Source organism: Purpureocillium lilacinum (assembly GCF_023168085.1).
Source record: "Purpureocillium lilacinum CBS 284.36 DNA, scaffold_3, whole genome shotgun sequence".
NCBI classification, from domain to species: domain Eukaryota; kingdom Fungi; phylum Ascomycota; class Sordariomycetes; order Hypocreales; family Ophiocordycipitaceae; genus Purpureocillium; species Purpureocillium lilacinum.
Window position 1 is genome coordinate 1,978,899 of NW_027072113.1, and position 17,882 is coordinate 1,996,780.

Consider the following 17,882-nt stretch of genomic DNA (forward strand, 5'->3'; position numbering starts at 1 on the left):
CGCTGGTCTTAAATCGCCGTGTCTTTGACATGTAGCCTGCCACACCACCATCTGCATCTTTGTGTCCGGCTTTTTGTCCTAGTGATTTGCTGGCTGCAGTGGTCGCGTGCTACCCTTTACACTGACCCGGACTTTGAGCCTCGGGACGTGAGCAGTGAGCACCAGCCACCCGTTCATCTTAAGCGTCAGCTTCGCCAACCGCGACCATCCACCGACAACCTCGGCTGAGCTGTACAAGACTCCAGGCCTCTTGGAAACGCTCACCAAAATGGCAGACGCGTAGGTGCCTCGTTTCTCTACTCACTGGGAGCACCAATGAGTGCGACGGTGCAATGTTGTGGCTAGAATGGTGAGCTGACGGGCGCGCAGGTCGCAAACCTTCCCCTCGGTCGAGGAGACGCTCCAGCACCCTGCGTATCCCGGCACCATCTGGGCGCTGGAGCCTCACAGACATGGCGTCCTCGGCGCGGCTGTCAACCGCGGCGGGCCCGTCAACATTGCCTGGGCGATTCACGGCTCCGGCCCCGTGAAGCTCGTCGTACGTGTGTCCCTTGAGCCCTCCCTCACCCAACGTATTATTGCCTCACCGTGGGGCCAACGCGCGCTTTATCATGTGCTTACCAGTCGTGCGCAAGATGATCATGGGCCTCGCCGGCGTCAAGACGTCGTGGCAGCGGCAGACGCGCTACTTTGGGCACGACCGCGGCGAGACGTACTCGGTGCTGCTCATCGACAACCGCGGCATGGGCGGCAGCGACAAGCCGCTGGCGCGGTACTCGACGTCGCAGATGGCGCTCGACGTGCTCGACGTGCTCGACCACGTCGGGTGGACGGCCCCGCGCAGCGTCAACGTCGTGGGCATCTCGCTCGGCGGCATGATCGCCCAGGAGCTGGCCTGCGCGGCGCCCCAGCGCATCCAGTCGCTCTCCCTGCTGTGCACGTCGGCGCACGTCCGCAGCGGCAAGTCCCTCCCGCAGACGCTCGTCGAGCGCGCGGGCATGCTCAAGCCCAAGGCCGAGGGCGACGCCATCGCCGACACGGGCCGCTCCATCTTCGTCGCCGGGTGGCTCGCCGCGCCCGACGCCGAGGACTTGCCCGTGCCGGGCGTGACGCCCCGCTGCGGCGACGTGCCCGGCGGGTACCGCATGTTTGAGAATAACTTCCAGCGCTTCCAGGCGCAGGAGCTGACCAAGAGGCGCGCGGATGGGGCGTTTACGCTGCGCGGGTTCCTGTGCCAGCTTGTTGCCGCGGGGTGGCATCGCAAGTCGGACGAGCAGCTGCGGGGGATGGCCGACGCGGTGGGCCGCGAGAGGATCATGGTCATGCACGGCACGGGCGATAACATGATTACCGTGGCCAACGGGCAGAAGCTCATCGACGTGATTGAGCCGGGCACGGGGCTGATTGTCGAGGGGATGGGACATGCGCCGATCATGGAGCGGTTCAAGTGGTTCAACGAGCTGCTCGAGGAGAGACTGAACGAGTGGACGAAACTGTAGAGCCGTCCTTTTTACGTATTTAGCTAGCCCTTGAGATGGCATGTATGTTTTGGCTACCTAGAAAACCGTCGAACGCGATACGCTTTGGTCTATGTTGCAATCCGTTGCTTTACGGCATCACCAGGCCGATGCCGCTCAGGTTCTCCTCGTCCAGCTGGTTGCGCTTGTCGACGCCGCCGGCGATGGGGTTCATGCGGTAGTTGAAGAGGTAGTAGTGCAGCTGGCCGTCGCCGCCGCCAAACTTTTGCTGCTCGAGGAAGAGGGCGTTGTCCATGAGGGTGAGGGCGTTGAAGACGTCGAAGCGGGCCTTCTTGGCGAGGATGAGGGCGTCGTGCATGAGGCCGTTGAGGCGCGTCTTGAGGGCGGCCTTGTCGAAGGGCTGGGCGAGGCCCGTCTCCGAGGCGTAGTAGAAGAGGTAGGCGACGCGCAGGACGTCGTGCTTGGGGTTGTTGATGATGGACGACTCGACGCAGAAGAAGGAGAAGAAGTCGGTGATTTTCTTGTCCGCGTCCTGCAGATGTGGTCAGTGCTGTGAATATGGGACAAGGCGATATGAATGAGTATGATGGTTTGCTCACCTCCACGATGTAGGACCAGATGACCTGCTCGACATTGGGCTTGGGGATGAACCAGTGCAGGGCCTCCTCCTCGGTGAAGTCGGGCGCCATGTCGAACCGCCGGAGGTAGCGCTTCATGAGGGCCAACACGGCCGGGATGTCCTTGGGCGTCATCGCACGCAGGCCCCTCGTGGAGGTGCTATCCGGCAGCGCGTACTTGCGGATCTGGTACTGGGGCTTGCTGCCGGCGGGCAGGGGGCTGAAGCCGCACTCGTTGAGCTTCTGCCAGTTGATGGAGCGGTGGAAGTAGCGGCACGTGCTGACGGGCCGGGGCAGGACGATGCCGGCCGTGTAGAGGCCCTGCCAGACGCCCTCGGTGTTGCTGATGCGCGTCACCTCCTTGATGAGGACGGGGGCGAGGCGCTTGCCGCGCAGCTTCTTGTGGATGCACAGGAAGTTGACCTCGGAGCACATGATGTAGTTTTCGCGCACGCGCAGGCGGCAGGGGATGGCGGAGATGAAGGCGACGAGCTTGCGCGACTGCGAGGCGCGCACGCCGACGTGGTACTTGCGTTTCCAGCCGGGCGACATCATGGCCCTAGCGAGACGAGTCTGTTTAGCACGAGAGCATGAAAAGGGGGCCGCGATCAGGCGGGAAAGGGGAGAGCGTCGAGGGTCTTACCATCGCAGAATCTCGGGCGAGTAGTTGAAGCGGAACATGGCCTCGTCGTCCTCGACGTAGTGCCCGTTGAGCAGCTCGTACACCTCCTTGATCTCCTCGTCGCTGTTGAGGTCGACCGTCACCCACTCGAAGCCCGGGATGAGCGGCGCGGGCTCCTTGGGCACCTCGTCGACCGTCTGGATCTTGAGGGGCCCCTCCTCGGCCACCTTTTCGTTCTCGCCGAAGCGCGGGACGGGCTGCGTCTGCCAGAACTTGTACGCGCCCATGTCCTTGACGTTCTTGCCCGCGGCGGCCAGCCCCGTCATGATGTCCTGCAGGTTCATCTTCTTGAGCATCTCGGCGGCCTGCTCGGGGGACGGGTCCGCGCTGCCCGACGCCTGCGACAGCTCGTCGCGCAGGCTCGGGTTCAGCGCCAGCAGCTCCTTCATCTGCTGCGGCGTGAGCCCGCCGATGGCCTTTTTGATCTCGGACTCGTGGTCGGCGCTGGACTTGTGGCCCGTGAGCAGCTCCTTGGCCTTCTTGCGTTTCGACTTCTTCTTCTTGCTCGAGGAGGAGGCCGCGGCGGGTGCGCCTTCGCCCGTTGCGGTCGTGGTCGCGGGGTCATTGTCGTCGTCTTCGTCGGACTCGATCTCGGCCTGCTTGCCCTTGAGCTTGGCGTCGGTCTCGTCGACGACGGGCTCCACGGGCTTGGACTCCTCGGGAGGCATGATTGCGGCGGCGGCGGCGGCGGCGGCGGGCGTGGATGGTGCTGGAGGGGATGTTGCTGGCGCGGTCTGAGGTTATGGAGACGAAGAGGTGCCAAGGTAAGGTTGGTGGGATGGTGGGGTCAACGGGTCGTGTGCCTGGCGCTGCGGGGTCCGTTGAGCTGCTTCGAGACGCCAGGCCAGGCCGGACACGGCGGATACTTGAACGACAGCCCTGAATCTGACACGTACGCAACCTGTCGCAGCTGGCGGATTGACATGTGGTCACTGGAGTATACTGAATGAGTAATTATTGACTGTTCATCAGACCATGCAAGATTTCGGTCTTCTAGCTAAGGAATGCTCAATTCATCCAATCCTCTTGAGTCTTCATATCTAACAAATGTTAAAGCCAGCACCATCCGAGACTACGCGAATGTGAATGGACCATCTGCGTCTATGCACACATCTACTCTATTCGTAGGCGGTTCCGTGAAGATCAAATGATCTCATCACGGCAAGCGACACAGGTGCGAACCCATTGATAGGGTCGTGGCCTATATTGATCAGCAAACGTTACACAAGCCCGAGCTGAGAGACTCACCTCCAAACGGGAACAGTTCTTGTCGAATAATGATATCTGGCGCTGCCTTCCATGTCGTGACAAACGCGTCCTTGCCCTTGTGGACCGTCCGCTGCTCTTTCCACGCCGCAAACTCGGCGTCGTCCAAGCTGCCAGCAGTCTCGTTCGCGGCCGCGCGGAACAGCTTGTTGTCCTCAGTCCATGGGATGTCCCAATCGTTCTTGGCATGCACGAGGCTGAGGCGCAGCCTGGACTTGGTGTGCCGGACAATGTTGGTCAGCCGGTCCGCGGAATGCCACTTGTCCACAATGAAGCGGTCGAGGACCCGGACGAACCGCGGCCACGCCGCAAAGGGGCCTAGTAGGGGGATAATGCCGCCGATGCGGTAGCCGCTGAGCATAGAGGCCAGGTCGCCGAAGCCGGAGACGAGGACGATACCCGCAAACTCGACCCCCTTGAGCGCGAACCTCTCGGCAACGCCGCTGACCACCGCGGTTCCGAGACTGTGTCCGAGGAGGACGATGCGACTCGTCGAGATGCCTGCCACGTTGACGGCCCAATCGACGACTGTCGACGCATCGGTGATCAGCCCGTCCCCGCTAGGCACACCAGTGGAGTGGCCAAAGCCGCGATAGTCGATGGCAATCAGATGGTACGAGGATGTGTCAGTCAGCGAATGGTACGTGTCTGGCCTGACTGCCTGTGCGATGTGACCTGCATTCTGTCATCTGTGAGTGCGTGTTCTCAAGACATGCGTGGTGAGGGGGAGCAAAGAGCGAGAGGAGACGAACCCCATGGACTGTTGCCTGTCAGCATGGCCAGTCGTGGTACCTGCGATACGAGTTGCACTTACAGTAAAGAACCAGGCGGGCCTCAGGATCTCGCTTGAGAATCTTGAATGACTCTGTATCCTCAAACCGTGAAGGAGGCTGTGCCGGCTGGCTTGCCAAAGCTGCTTCATTCTTCAAGTACAGGGGCAGCGGCAAGACGTGCCAGGCATACAAGCTGACGCCGTCTGGGGTGTCCAGGCGAAATGGCGTGACCTGATTGCCTGTCGTGTGTACGATCCTCGACATCAGCTGCGGTTCAGACAGCAGGAGTAAATGAAGGAGACTTACTGGCGAAGCCCCATGCCTCGGGCTGGTCGACGTTGGACCAAAGGAGTGTGTTGATCTTGTGGGCGTAGAGAGCGCTGCGAGACGTCAAGTTACATGTTTACGCAGCCTCGAGGCAATGGCGCCACTCACTGTCTCTGGAAGAATGGCGTCACCAACAGGCCGAGAAACACGGTATAAAAGGCAAAGGGCGCTACGACGAGTGCGACGCCTGTCCACAGCAGTGGTTGCATGGGGACCGCCATGGCTGCAGCCGGCCGGAACCAATCGAGGCGTGGTGACGGTTGCTCAGCAAGGTAGGGAGACGGGACGAAGCGCGGTTCGCGCTCGACGAATACTGCCTTCACTGGTGGCTAGGTGCGGTTAGCGAGTCGAAGCGCCGCAACGGAGCATTCGTTGGTGGCACGCTCTAGGCAAATTTATTCATTCGAAGTGCAAATGGCGGGAGCCTGGCGCATGATGCATGATGGCGTCGAGGGATCTCAATGGATGTCAGGTCGTCCCAGGCGGACGTCTCGTGAGCGGCAGAAGGTCCTAGAGAGGCAGGGAAAGGGCCGCGGTGGACGGAATGCACGTGGAGCTCCTCCCTCTTTAGCTGCTTCAGGGGCCCAGCGCGATACGTTATAACTAACGCAATTACAGACTACGCGACCCCCGTCATGTCGACACGACCACCAATATTCGATCCGCGAGCATACGTCCGCATCATCGCGCGACAACAGTATTAGCCATGCACTGAGCTGTAGCCCTAGCTGCTATTCCGAATGAGAGGATCGGCTTTCTCACTCCCACGTCTCCATTTTACCACGTCTCCCAACTCTGTTAGAGACTTAGAGCTAAGGCGCCGCCAATCCCCCAAGCCAACGGAGCCTCGGCCTGCCAGCGGCGATGGTGACAGCCTTCTCAAGTCTCAACTGCCTCCGGGCTACGATGGCTCGAAATGCTGCTGTAGCGACCGAGCTGCGCAGCCCTCGAAGATCCAGTGTGAAAGTATGACTATATATTGGTCTCTGCAGGTAATGGAGGGCATTCGTAAACACAAATATGGGTGGGAAAATCGTTCCTGTCCTGGACTACAAAGTGTCGGTAGCTACCAAGGTTCTACCATGTGTTCTTCTAGTCGGCATCGGCGCTGTTCGTATCCTTCTTGATGCCCCAGAGTGCAGGAGTGTAGATGCCTCCATCGGTACCAGCCTCCTCGGGGTCCTTTCGCCAGATCTTCCTGTAGTCGTCATCGGCGGTGTTTGGGTCTCTCTTCTTGTTACCCCAGAGCCTAACCGTATAGATGCCGCCGTCCGTGCCAGCCTCCTCGGGGTCCTTCCGCCAAATCTTCTTGTAGTCAATGTCGGTGCCTGGGTCTCTCTTCTTGTTGCCCCAGAGCCTAACCGTGTAGATTCCGCCATCTGTGCTAGCCTCCTCGGGGTCCTTTCGCCAAATCTTCCTGTAGTCGTCATCGGCGGTGCTCGCGTCCCTCTTGCCTCCCCACTGCCGGACAGAGTAGATGCCTCCATCCGTGCCAGCCTCCTCGGGTTCCTTGCGCCACAGTTTCCTGTAGTCAACGTCGGCGCTGTTGCCGTCCGTCTTCCCGCTCAAGTTAGCCATGATGAAGCCGGCATCAGCGCTACTCTCTCCCGAAGGCAAACGTTCACCAGATGTGACGCTTATAGACAGAGTGTCTCCTAGGAGTAGAGCGGGGTGGGACAGGCTCCCGGTGTGGGATAACGTACCGACTCTGGCACGGGGGCCGCAACTGCAAAGCCGGCGATGGCTGCCAAGGTAAAGATGGAAGCCTTCATTGTGAATGGTTTGACAACTTGAGACTGGGGAATCAGGGAGGGGAAGTTCTGTCTGGTGAGTGTCTGGGGAACAGAGGGCTATTGAGGGGAACAGCATCTCTTATATACACGCGCCGGCCTCACCCTCAGCTAGATCATGCAAACACATGAGTGACAACCTACTGGCCATGGCTGCGAAGGTCTGGTACCCACAGGAGTGGACACGAATGTACAGCTGTTTGGACCAAACGGATTCTCACACTGTCGACGTTCGACGTGGTGTCAACGCCAACTTTTGACGACGCCGCATCGGGCTCAAACCGGGATATCCGCAGAGATGCCCAGCACTTGTTCTCTCGATAAGTTCCACGGTTGCATGGCTGGTCAGACGTTATTGCATGACTGCCTTTTGCGGGCATTGCCGATGAGACACATCAGGAACTTCTGAATCAACGGAAGCTTCGCACGCCATGCGGCGATACGGGCTGTGCCTTCTCACCTTCCTCTTTCGCCTTGCCGCTGCCGTGCGGCCAAGCGTCAATGAGGTCAACTCTCCCCGCGATGCAGTCAGCGCGGCCTGCATGCGGTGGCGCTAAACACGTTGAGGCGCGGGACTGCAAAGCCTGAAGGAATACACGGTGGTGCAACTAATCGTGCATTTGGTGATTAGTTTGGGTTGGCGGTTACTAAACAAAATTGCCCCGTGTCGAGCTTTGTTTTGCCCCCTTCTGTCCAACCACTCTTGTTTCCTCGATCGTTCCCCCAACTTCTACTCTAAATCTCCTCGATATCTCTGGCCTTTTGGAGCGTCGGTACCTGTTGCTGCACGGCGAACATAGCATGGAGTACAACAAAGAAAGCGACGAGGGTGAACGGTGGCGCGAAGATGCAAACCTGCTCTCGTTGGGGCATCAGGAGCGACGATTCAGCCCGAAAAGATTGTTGCCGACATCTCTAAGCTGGACATCTTTCTCTTGGGCCCTCAACATCATACTGGCAATCATCAGCGTCTACCTTTGGTGGCGTGCACGACATCAGCCTTGCCCATACATGTGGGACAGCAGCAGCGAGCCTGGTGCATACTGTGAGCAAACTCTTGACCATGCAGTCCGTTGATGCAGCCAACGCTGATACATCATGCAGCACCCGCCGATGAGGCCGTTGAATACGCGCCTAAGCTCTTTCACAATCGCTTCGACGGCGACATCTCTCCGTACCAAGGTTGGCCGACGGACGAGTCGGACGCCCTATGGGTTGACTTATACGACAGTGAGTACACGTCTGATCACAGAAGCGCTTGATGTCCTGACAAAAATTGATTCAAATCAGAGGGTTCCAGCGTGCGAATTGGTAAAGAATCGCATGATCGACTCCTGAACAAGACGGCACAGATCCCGTTGGTCGGACACGAGCAAGATCACTTTTTGGGAATAGATGTATTCCACCAGCTCCATTGCTTGGTACGTGCTGCAGATCCTCTAGTCAAGTCCTTCTTCTTATACACCGCAGAATGTGATCCGAAAGGCATTTTATCCGCGCCGCTATAACGTCTCTATGGTGAACTCGGATGGAACCATAGACTTCCTCGAATGGATGCATGTTGGTAAGGAACTAACATGCCAACACATTGCGCTTTCGCAGGTCTACTAACACCGCAATTGCACAACAGATCATTGCATCGAGTCCCTCCGACAGTCCGTAATGTGTCACTCCGACACCAGCACCGTCACGTTCCGTTGGTCGGACACGTCCCAGTCTCTGAAGCCGCGACTGGACAGTGTGCACATGTGCCGCAACTTCACAAAGATTAGAGAATGGGCCCTCGAGCGGCACATCGACGTTGGCAACAAGCGGGCGCATGTGGAGAACGGGCAGGTAGTCGACTACAGCTCGACTGCGCCCGATCTGTATAAGTTGGCGGATGAAATGATTCCCCATGATTGGAATAAGACGATAGAAGATATGTGACAGGCGTTTGTGCCTGCAGGCGCTTCTAGTCTAGCATTGCAGATGCGTTGGTAGAGTGCAAGAGACCAGACGGTTAGCAGCGGTATGCTTGTGTGAGCTCTCGATCGTATAACGTGGCGCTCACGCTGCATAGTCCTGGCGTGTTACGTGATCGCTCATGAAGTCTTGACCACTTGAAGCAGTTCATTGCAGCACCGCAGATGGACATGTTCCGCTCATGCAGCGGAGTCTCGCTGCATGTGGCGGGCTCGCATAGGCGCCCGGCCAGTGCCATTTACAGTAAGAGCCGCACTCGGCGATGGTGACACACTGCCCAGCGCGTTCGTGCTTGGAGCCTGCAGAGTACAGCGCGAGGCCAGACGGCACAGCGAGATGCACAGACAGCTGAATGGCCGGCTCGAACCGCTTTTGCACGCGTGTAGCTTGATTGTTGGCCTTCCGTTCTTGGCCATGTCTTGTCATTGCGCGATACATTGCTCGTCCGGGATGAAGGTACACAGTGCCTGCTTGCCTCGAGAACCTATGGGTCAAAAGAAGGAGAAAGTGCTCTCTTGGGGGCGGCGCGAGACGTATTTAAGGCAGTCGGCTTGACGCACAGCTTCTCTACATGCTGTATCAGTATTCGCGTTTCACCTTGTGGATTGACTATAGATAAATAGGCCAAGTCCGCAGCACATGCAGCGACCCGTGTCCTCGCGGACTTGGAGGCATCTCCGCTCCGCAAAAGCCCTGCGAGATGAAAGAACGCGTCATGGGTCTTTTGAGCTGTATAAATAGGTCGAGACACTGAGGTCCCCCTCTGTAACTGGAGTGTTGTTGCATTACGGTGTATACCGCGATTCCCCAACATGACATCTAGCACGCGAAAGACCGTTCTCATCACTGGTTGTAGCGCCGGAGGCATCGGCTCCGCGCTGGCGCAAGCCTTCCACGATCAGGGTTGCCGCGTCTTTGCCACCGCGCGATCATTGTCAAAGGTTGCGCACCTAAGAGACCTGGGCATTAGCGTGCTGCAGCTGGATGTAGAAAATGCTGCGTCGATTGATAGTGCGGCCAGCCAAGTGGGTGCCGCTACCGGCGGGACGCTGGACATTCTGGTGAACAACGCGGGCCTCGGTTCGTATCTATCTCGCCAATTTGCTGCGGCAGCTATCCTTTGAGCTGATATGGTCTTACTGGTCGATGACTGACCCTTGAATTGACAGGCCAAGCCGGTCCCATCGTAGACTCAGACCTAGCCTACTCTCGCCAGATGTTCGAGGTCAACTTCTTCGGACGCGTCGCCACCACACAGGCATTCGCACCGCTCCTTGTCAAGGCCAAAGGCACCGTGCTCAACATTGGGAGCATCGCTGGCGTATGCCCACAGCCGTGGAAGGGAATGTACAATGCTAGCTGCGCCGCCGTGCACCAGTGGAGCGACACCTTGAGGATCGAGTTGGAGCCCTTTGGGGTGCGAGTTGTGCTCGTTAGTGGACCTATTTCTCTTGCACGCTGACCGAGTTCCATGTATGGCTAATAATGAACTGTCGTCGACATCTCAGGTCATCACCGGAGCGGTGCACACAAACTTCATCACGAACCAGCCCGGCACCGAAGTGGCGCCTGGATCCATCTACGCCCCGGCGAAGGAGTCGATAGAGAACGTCATGAATGGCAAAGCGGTAGCCAAGAACTTTGTCGACGCGGACGTCTACGCACGGGAGGTGGTTGCGAATGTGTTGCACAAGCGGCCGGTGAAGCGGCAGTGGGCTGGAGGCGTGGCGAGGCTGATATGGGCCGTTTCGGCGATGCTGTGGGCAACAGCGTGGGTGAGTTGACGACCGTAGTGAGCACTTGAGGGGGACAGTGTCATGCTAACACGTCTTTTTAGGACTTTCTGCTAGCGGAACAGTTTGCGATCAACGATCTTAGGAGGAGTTTGGCGTGAAGAATGTAATGGCAGATAACCTGGAGCTTGGTGTTGAGCGCAGGAGCCATGCGCTCGTAGCCGCCGCGGACTTGCCCTGGGCCTTTAGGTGCAACAGGGGGCAAAGTACCAATACTCCAGGGCCCGCCCGTGACCACATTTTCGCGATGGGCGCCTCATTGCCGCACGGGTGGCTGGCGGCCAGCCCCACCCCCGGCGAGGTACCGGCTGACTAACACAAGAGCCGCGTGCCAACCTCCGTCGACGTCGACGCAAGCTCGGCGAACATCTTCCTCGTAAAATCGCATCGTAAAACGCGTCCTGCGTCCAGCGACTGGCCACTGGCAGTATTGTTTCCGGAAGGACAGGCTGTCGTGCTGTGGCTGGAAGCCCAGCCTTGGGACCACTGAGCCAAGCACGGTTCATGCAGCGTCGACTGTGATCTTACCTGAGCTCCCCAAGCACGGGTACGGAGTACAGGGTACTTCGAGACTCCGCCTCCGGCCCCAGGCCAATCACGCGCCGCATCCTCGCCGGCCTCGACCTTGCTTGACTTGACCTCTGCACCTCCAGTCATTTATCAGCTTCCACTTCCCGCCATCCAATTCACCAACATCACCACCCACCCCATTCACTCTTTCTTGCCTTCGTTCAAGCTTCTTGCTCCGCGTGCGGTGCGTTGCCCGCCGTCGCCGCCTTCAACCGCCGCCGCGCTCCGCATGGCGCCCTTATGATGATTTGCCCAGCTTCAACACCAGCTTGAGTCGACCCGTCTCGCGTGCCACACCATCGCCCCCCGGCCTGCCTGTCGCGGCCCTCGCGCGTCGCCATGGAGAGGAAGAGGAAGCTGCCACCGCGGGCTGCCGCCCGGCTCGAGCAGGCAGCCAAGAGGCGGCAGTCGACACCTCGCGAACCATCATCGACACCTGCGCCGCCCCCGGAGCCCGTTCGAGAGCCGACACCACCGCCTCCTCCGCCGCCGCCGTTGCCCACGTCCATTCAAGTCGGCCAGCCGCTTCCCACGGTCGACGATCCACAGCCCCTGGACTTGTCTTCCAAGGAATTCCAGTCTCTGTCGGAGAGGTAAGCAGGCTCGCACGTCCTCGTGTCTGCGGCCCAAAATCTGACATGATCTAGCGGCGTCCTCACCGAGTCCCTGTCCCGCTCGCGTCACAAATGGATCAACGAGGGTCTTTTCGAAAAATACTGGACCAAGCCCTACAAGCGAAAAGGCGTCCTGCATCAGGACCCTAACAACCCGCCAAAGGACAGCATGACCAAGGTCGGCACCGTCACGATTACTATCGAGCCGCATATCGTCGAAGCGACCATGTTCGCTGTCAAGGCATCGAAGCTGCCACCACAGGATCCGCCGCCGTCTTCGGCGCAGAAGCAATCCCCATCGCCGGCGCCGGCGCCGAAGTCACAGCCGCAGAAACAGCAAAAGCAGCCAGCGCTAGCACGGCCTGTCCTCCAGTATGGTCCTCCCAACGGGTCGATGCCCCCTCCGCCGACCCCGACTCCCGCGGCAGCTTCGCCGGCGCCCATGCCCGTGCCCGCCCCAACCAAGCCTGTTGCGTCTCCTAGCCCGGCGCCGCAGCGTGCTTTGCAATCGCCATCACCAACTCCGCAGGCTCAGCCCCCTCCTCAAGTCGCGGCTCCGAGGCCCACTCCTCCTCAGCCTGCCGCTCAACGACCTGTCCTCTCGCCGAGCCCGGGTGCTCCGCCTCGACCGTCACCTGCGCCATCACCAGTGCCGCCGACGGCGATCCCGCACAATCCCGGCACCCGGCCTCCCTCAAACCCTCCACCGAGACCGGCGGTGGCTCCTCCGCCCGCCGCTCCCCACCTGGCGCAACCTGGGAATCGTCCTCCCGGGTCTCTTGCGCCCGCAGCTCCGCCCCCAGGCGCCGCTGGTGCGAAGCCAGCGCCAGTCAAACCGGCTGCCAATGATCCAGTCATCGCCCTTCTCGCCCAGAAGGCGTCTGGGGACCCCGAGCTACGCGATCTAATGAAACGCGTGGCCGTGGGGCAGGCCAAAGAAGGGGAGCTGGCCAAGTTCCAGAAGATAATTGATCAGCTGAATGCAGAATACAAGTCCAGGGGAGGCCAGCAGGGGCCGTCCGCCGATAGACTGCTCGTTGACGGACGCACCGTCAAGTATTTTGCGGATGAGGTTCGAACGATACTAGATATTGTTCTCGCATCAAACCCGAACCAAAAATCCAGCGAACTACGGCCACCGCCGCGGAGCGACCCTCTCGTCGTTTTGCTTGTGAAGACGGCTCTGGAAGACCAAAGGACCAAAGACATGATCCGCCGCATCGCGGAAGGCCGTCCTGGTTTCACGGATGCGCAGGATCTCAAAGAAATACTAGATCGACTACATCGCGACGCAAAGACTGTCCCCAAAGCACCTCCGCCGACTCCGCCTCAGCCAAGACAGCCAACACCAAACGGGGTGCCCAATGGTCACGCAAAGCCGCCAACGCCTTCTGCCGTACCGCAAGCGAACCCACAGGCGTTGCGCTCGAAAGGACCGCCACCCGCTGCCCGGCCAGATATATCAGCCGTTGTGTTCGATTTCGGCACTGGGGACCGGTATCTGTTTCCCAAGTTTAGCATACTAGAGTTTCTGCCCTCTCCGTCTGGCCAGCAGGTTGTAGCCTCGTTCCTGATTGTCCGCAAGGGCAGCGTTTCGGATTATGGCGGGGACCCGGCCTTGGACTACTATCAGCCCGTCACCATTCGTCTTCAGACAAGCTCTGGCCGGCACTTGGAAAACCTGGCGCGGGTCGTGGCCCCGCAGGATGAAGTGCGCCGTTACATGGATGATGTCATGGACAACATGACGCGCGCAGAGTACGTGTTGCTGGCTATGCGACTGCCACGAGTTGAGCAGGACGGCGACGTCGACGGCCCCGTGGCTGTCGACGAGCCCAGAACGGGGGTGTCCACGCCAAAATCGGAGCCAGAGACGGAGCCAGCGCGGCCAACCAAACTGGGAGTGCTATGGACTACGAATGCGAACAAGCCACTGGACTCGAGCGGCACAATCAAATTCAGAGACCCGGAGCAAGAGGCCCAGGCAAAGTACGAGCGCCTGATTCGGTCTGTCGCCGCCAAGGAGACGGAGCCTCTGTGAGGGTATAGGAGCAAGCGAGTATGGCGTATCGAGGTGCAGCGAGTACAAATTTTGGGGTCTTGGGTGTGCTTCTTTATCATGGCTCAACTGGGGCTCCATGGGCGATGGAAATATTGATTTTTGGAATACTGGGCGCATTGGGAGTATCGAGATATCTGGAACACGGTCAGACGATTGTACAGTGTCATATTAGGCGCGCGACTGGCATAATGAAGACTAAGAGCTACGGCTGCCATTACTAAAGCGTCACGGCTTGCCTCACTTTGGGCTGGATACCTGAACTTGCTGCGCAAGGTTCAATCTTATTGCTTAGGGTCGTAGCGCCGCCAAACACAAGCAAGATTTGCTTGACAATAAGCTCCGCGCATCGTGAAACCTTCAGGTCGTCATGACTATCTTAAAACGGCACTTCTGTCGTTCTTCGTCGCTCTTGTGCTGTTCTGAACCTCATCATCGCCGCTCACTCTTTCCTTTCCCTCATTCCTATAAAGTTAGTATCCCGACGCCGTCGCTTCACAAGAATCTCCAACAGCCAAGCATTAGTTATATGTATCATCGACAGGGTTTCGCAAAGATGAAGTCCTCTCTTGTCGCCCTGCTGGCCGCAGCGGCCACCGCCCAGGCCGCCTTCGTGCCTCCATGGATTTACCGATCAACCCGCCCAAAACCTACCACCGAGGCTGTGGTCCCTATTTCCAAGACAATCGTCGAAGGGGTTCCGCATTTAGCCACGGCGGCTGACTGCCCTGCTGCGCCGCCTACTACCACGACCGCAGGTGGGGGATCGACGACGACGACTCCTCCTCCCGTGGCGAGTCTGAGCCGTACCCGCCCTCCTTTGTCCTGGAAGCCCCGGTCCAGCGCGCTTGGCTATCCTATCTATTCAAAGCACTTTGGGATGCTGCCTGGGGCGCCTGAGCCATCGCAGGGCGGCGTACCTGCGGTTGCGGATGCGGATGCGGATGTGGAGGGGCGATAGGCGTGAAAGGCTGGTTCGTTGAACTGCTCGGCTGGTTTGCGTCTTTTGAATGGACAAACAACGAGGAATTTAGGCATGACAGAGTGTGACGAGATTGCGTGTTGTTAGTGGCACTTGCAACCTGGAACACCGTGCGGAATGCACACATTTTGACTTTACAAAACTACTCCAAGGTGGCAACCGCCATTAGCATGGCTTTCAAGAGAAAGGGGGGAAAGGGGACGCGGGTGGAAGAATTAAGTGTCTCTTTTGGTTGCTCAGTCTGAGGCCCTTCGAGGCCTTTGTAGAAGTAATGGAAACTCATGAAGTCGTTTACTCACGGGCAAGGGGCGGAACATCTTCCCCAGTCCACCTCGACGCACACTAGTCTCGGAGCATGGAACAATCTTCACCATGATATACGTCGTACCTCCCCTGCGTCGAACACCCCTGAAACCATGCCCAGCTGAGACGTGCCAGTACATTGGACCGACCCCTTTCAAGACAACCACTCGTTCACCGTCACCGTTGCTGGCTTGTACGTTTCTTCGCCTCTACCAAGACTGAACGTGAGCTCGGCCGAGTTTAGAGTCATGTACACGTCAAACTCGACCTCATAGTAGTGGCGACCGTTTCTGACCTCGTACGGCAATGAATCGATTGTGTTAAGGTCGATGGTGAGAATGGCAAGGGGCTTTGCAAGAGCTTAAGAAGAGTCAGTGTACGTCATGCCGGGGGCTATTATAGGAAGTTCGTACATGGCACAGGGTGTTCCTTGGTGTGCGGGCGCGACGGGGGGATATCTTCCTTGGAAGAGTATATCTTGCAAGTTATCACAGGGCGCGGTTTGTCTTCCTTGACGTTCCCTTTGAACTCATATCCGAACTTCTTCGCCTCACCGTTTCGTATCTCTTCGCCCTTTTCGCTGGGTTAACATTACCCAACGTAATGCAGGGCGGGACTAATGTTGCGACCGGCCACTGGCAGGAGGCGGCACCCTTACCTTTTTGACGAACCACTCCATCACCTCGATTTCACAGGGCTCATTGGTCCTAGACGTTGTCAGAATCGTCCATGTTTCGTTGTGGCATGCATACCATTGATTCCGTCCATTTCTGCGAGCTGGAGTGGTGGAATTTTCCGTCTGATAGACGCGTGTCCCGTAGTGGCGAGGTGCCTGTCTAGCCGTGACCCTCGTGGGCTTGTTGCGAGCATAGATCCTCCCCGCTGTCCTCGGCGTCTGGCCTTCACCATGCTCGGTTGGTTTCACGGCTGCATATTCTGAAGTGCCACCTACGCCGGATAGACCGGCCATCAAAGCGCCCCTCACAATGGCTGTGCGGCTGTAGTCTCGTAAATAGGCCGCACACGTCTGTCGGGGGCAATCACGAAACTTACCTGTTCTCGATCTTGCGGACCTTGATATCCTCACCGACCTCTTGCTCAAGACGGCGTTTCAGATAAGCGTTCTGCCCGAAACCTCCAGCCAACAAAACCTCCTTAACACCGCCCGTAGTGGCGACTGTGTTTCTGATCTGGTCGCTCACGAGGCTACAAATCTTGGAAATCACAAGGTCAAACACTTTGACCCGAATGTCGTCCGCGGGGATCACGAGCTCTATGCCCTCGCCGGAAGGCGAACGGCTGGGGAATGGCGTCGTGAGGTAAAAGGCGTCGTTCTCATTGCCCGTGAATTGCGGCTTGATGGTGCTCTCGAACTCGGCTATCGCCGACCACAAAAGTCGCATGCCATTTCTGCTGGTCCAGTCTATGTGCCTCAACTCTTTTTTCTTGGTCAAGTAGTCCTCGAAGATTCTGTTGAGGAAGCTGCTTCCGTACAATTCGCCGGATATTGTTGACACGCGCATGAGGCTGATGAAGCCGTCCATGGATGTGATTGTGTAGGAGGATAGATCAACAGTACTGCCCACGTGGTTAGTGTGCTTCATACGGACTTGGGACAGCAGCAAGTACACACCCTCCGCCCGCATCACAGATGACAAAGGTGTCGCCTTTCTCTAGGCCAATCTCACGCATCGACGATAACGCGTATATGCCAGCTGCCTCAGGCTCAGCTACCATTTGGATTTGCTCTTTCCGCCGCTGGTCACCCAAGAACGCTTCCGCGGCACACTTGCGCATTGTTTCCTGCGCACCATGGCTCCACATGGCAGGAACAGTGATGATGTACTCCCGAGGCAAATCCTGGATCCCGTCCATGATGGAGGCGAATAGTCGATCAACGGCTTGTTTGAGTGCAGAAAGATATGTGATCACAAGTTCCTCGCATTGCTCCTGAGAAACTGGAGGCAAGGCGACTTTGCTCGGGAACCTTCTCAGGAGCTCGGAGCTGACTGCCCGTGAATGTTCGAGTTCCGGGCAGAGGCCTAGCTTGAACCATTCGTGCATCTTTTCTCCCGAGCGGGTTTTACTGACGGCATCGAAACCCCAGTATGATGTGCCAGTCGTGCCACCATATTTGTACCTCAGAACCCTGACGAGTTTCAGTTCAGGTGCTGCTAACAGTGAAGGCTGATGAACTATCAACTTACGTCGGCACCCTTTCAGCTATGAGTCCTTCGCCCCATTCAGTGACTATGCTTTCATTCTGAACCTGATCACTGACCATTAGCAGGTTGCCCAGATGGCTGTTTCCTTCGTTAGGGCACATGCATACCTCTTCTTCGTTGGCGAACGTGTAGGCAACGCCTGAAAACGTGGTGCCTATGAGGTGTAAGTACATATGTAGACGGCGAGGTACTGGCCAATCTCAAATGACTTGCTCACCGAAGTCTACCGCTACAAGGATCCGAGAATGCCTCTGAACTGGCGCAACGCCAGCACTGGCGGCGACTGCACCCCTCGCCATGATAACATATACAATGATGGCAAGAGACGCTTGAAAATGACACTCAATCTGAGGCGACAACGATGGCCACGAAGATCGAGAAACGCGGCCTCGTCCTCTTCACCAGGACTTTTACATTGAACCAGTCGATCCGAGTGAG

The 17,882-nt window shown here is 58.0% G+C and overlaps 8 protein-coding genes across 8 annotated transcripts; 4 read left to right on the forward strand and 4 right to left on the reverse strand.

Moving 5' to 3' along the window:
• Nucleotides 1–268: 268 nt before the first annotated feature.
• On the forward strand, nucleotides 269–1,499 carry PLICBS_004177 (uncharacterized protein; the record flags this gene model as incomplete). Its single annotated transcript, XM_065600465.1, has 3 exons — nucleotides 269–279; nucleotides 370–538; nucleotides 636–1,499. The coding sequence occupies 3 exons, from the start codon at nucleotides 269–271 to the stop codon at nucleotides 1,497–1,499; spliced, it is 1,044 nt and encodes a 347-aa protein (XP_065456537.1).
• Nucleotides 1,500–1,608: 109 nt separating this feature from the next.
• On the reverse strand, nucleotides 1,609–3,445 carry PLICBS_004178 (glycylpeptide N-tetradecanoyltransferase; the record flags this gene model as incomplete). The annotated part of the gene is made up of 3 exons (XM_018327107.2): nucleotides 1,609–2,010; nucleotides 2,078–2,654; nucleotides 2,739–3,445. The coding sequence occupies 3 exons, from the start codon at nucleotides 3,443–3,445 to the stop codon at nucleotides 1,609–1,611; spliced, it is 1,686 nt and encodes a 561-aa protein (XP_018174138.2).
• A 450-nt stretch (nucleotides 3,446–3,895) lies between these two features.
• On the reverse strand, nucleotides 3,896–5,364 carry PLICBS_004179 (uncharacterized protein; the record flags this gene model as incomplete). Its single annotated transcript, XM_065600466.1, has 5 exons — nucleotides 3,896–3,978; nucleotides 4,026–4,718; nucleotides 4,858–5,055; nucleotides 5,123–5,196; nucleotides 5,252–5,364. The coding sequence occupies 5 exons, from the start codon at nucleotides 5,362–5,364 to the stop codon at nucleotides 3,896–3,898; spliced, it is 1,161 nt and encodes a 386-aa protein (XP_065456538.1).
• An 871-nt stretch (nucleotides 5,365–6,235) lies between these two features.
• On the reverse strand, nucleotides 6,236–6,915 carry PLICBS_004180 (uncharacterized protein; the record flags this gene model as incomplete). Its single annotated transcript, XM_018327106.1, has 2 exons — nucleotides 6,236–6,700; nucleotides 6,847–6,915. The coding sequence occupies 2 exons, from the start codon at nucleotides 6,913–6,915 to the stop codon at nucleotides 6,236–6,238; spliced, it is 534 nt and encodes a 177-aa protein (XP_018174137.1).
• A 1,029-nt stretch (nucleotides 6,916–7,944) lies between these two features.
• Nucleotides 7,945–8,862, forward strand: PLICBS_004181 (uncharacterized protein; the record flags this gene model as incomplete). Its single annotated transcript, XM_018327105.2, has 5 exons — nucleotides 7,945–7,978; nucleotides 8,038–8,163; nucleotides 8,224–8,354; nucleotides 8,404–8,497; nucleotides 8,564–8,862. The coding sequence occupies 5 exons, from the start codon at nucleotides 7,945–7,947 to the stop codon at nucleotides 8,860–8,862; spliced, it is 684 nt and encodes a 227-aa protein (XP_018174136.2).
• Nucleotides 8,863–9,710: 848 nt separating this feature from the next.
• Nucleotides 9,711–10,792, forward strand: PLICBS_004182 (uncharacterized protein; the record flags this gene model as incomplete). The annotated part of the gene is made up of 4 exons (XM_018327104.2): nucleotides 9,711–9,978; nucleotides 10,068–10,330; nucleotides 10,407–10,673; nucleotides 10,736–10,792. The coding sequence occupies 4 exons, from the start codon at nucleotides 9,711–9,713 to the stop codon at nucleotides 10,790–10,792; spliced, it is 855 nt and encodes a 284-aa protein (XP_018174135.2).
• An 808-nt stretch (nucleotides 10,793–11,600) lies between these two features.
• On the forward strand, nucleotides 11,601–13,916 carry PLICBS_004183 (uncharacterized protein; the record flags this gene model as incomplete). The annotated part of the gene is made up of 2 exons (XM_018327103.2): nucleotides 11,601–11,854; nucleotides 11,909–13,916. 2 exons carry the CDS (start codon nucleotides 11,601–11,603, stop codon nucleotides 13,914–13,916), a joined length of 2,262 nt encoding a protein of 753 aa, XP_018174134.1.
• A 1,457-nt stretch (nucleotides 13,917–15,373) lies between these two features.
• Nucleotides 15,374–17,094, reverse strand: PLICBS_004184 (uncharacterized protein; the record flags this gene model as incomplete). The annotated part of the gene is made up of 5 exons (XM_065600467.1): nucleotides 15,374–15,579; nucleotides 15,633–15,792; nucleotides 15,878–15,926; nucleotides 16,273–16,797; nucleotides 16,853–17,094. The coding sequence occupies 5 exons, from the start codon at nucleotides 17,092–17,094 to the stop codon at nucleotides 15,374–15,376; spliced, it is 1,182 nt and encodes a 393-aa protein (XP_065456539.1).
• Nucleotides 17,095–17,882: the final 788 nt, after the last annotated feature.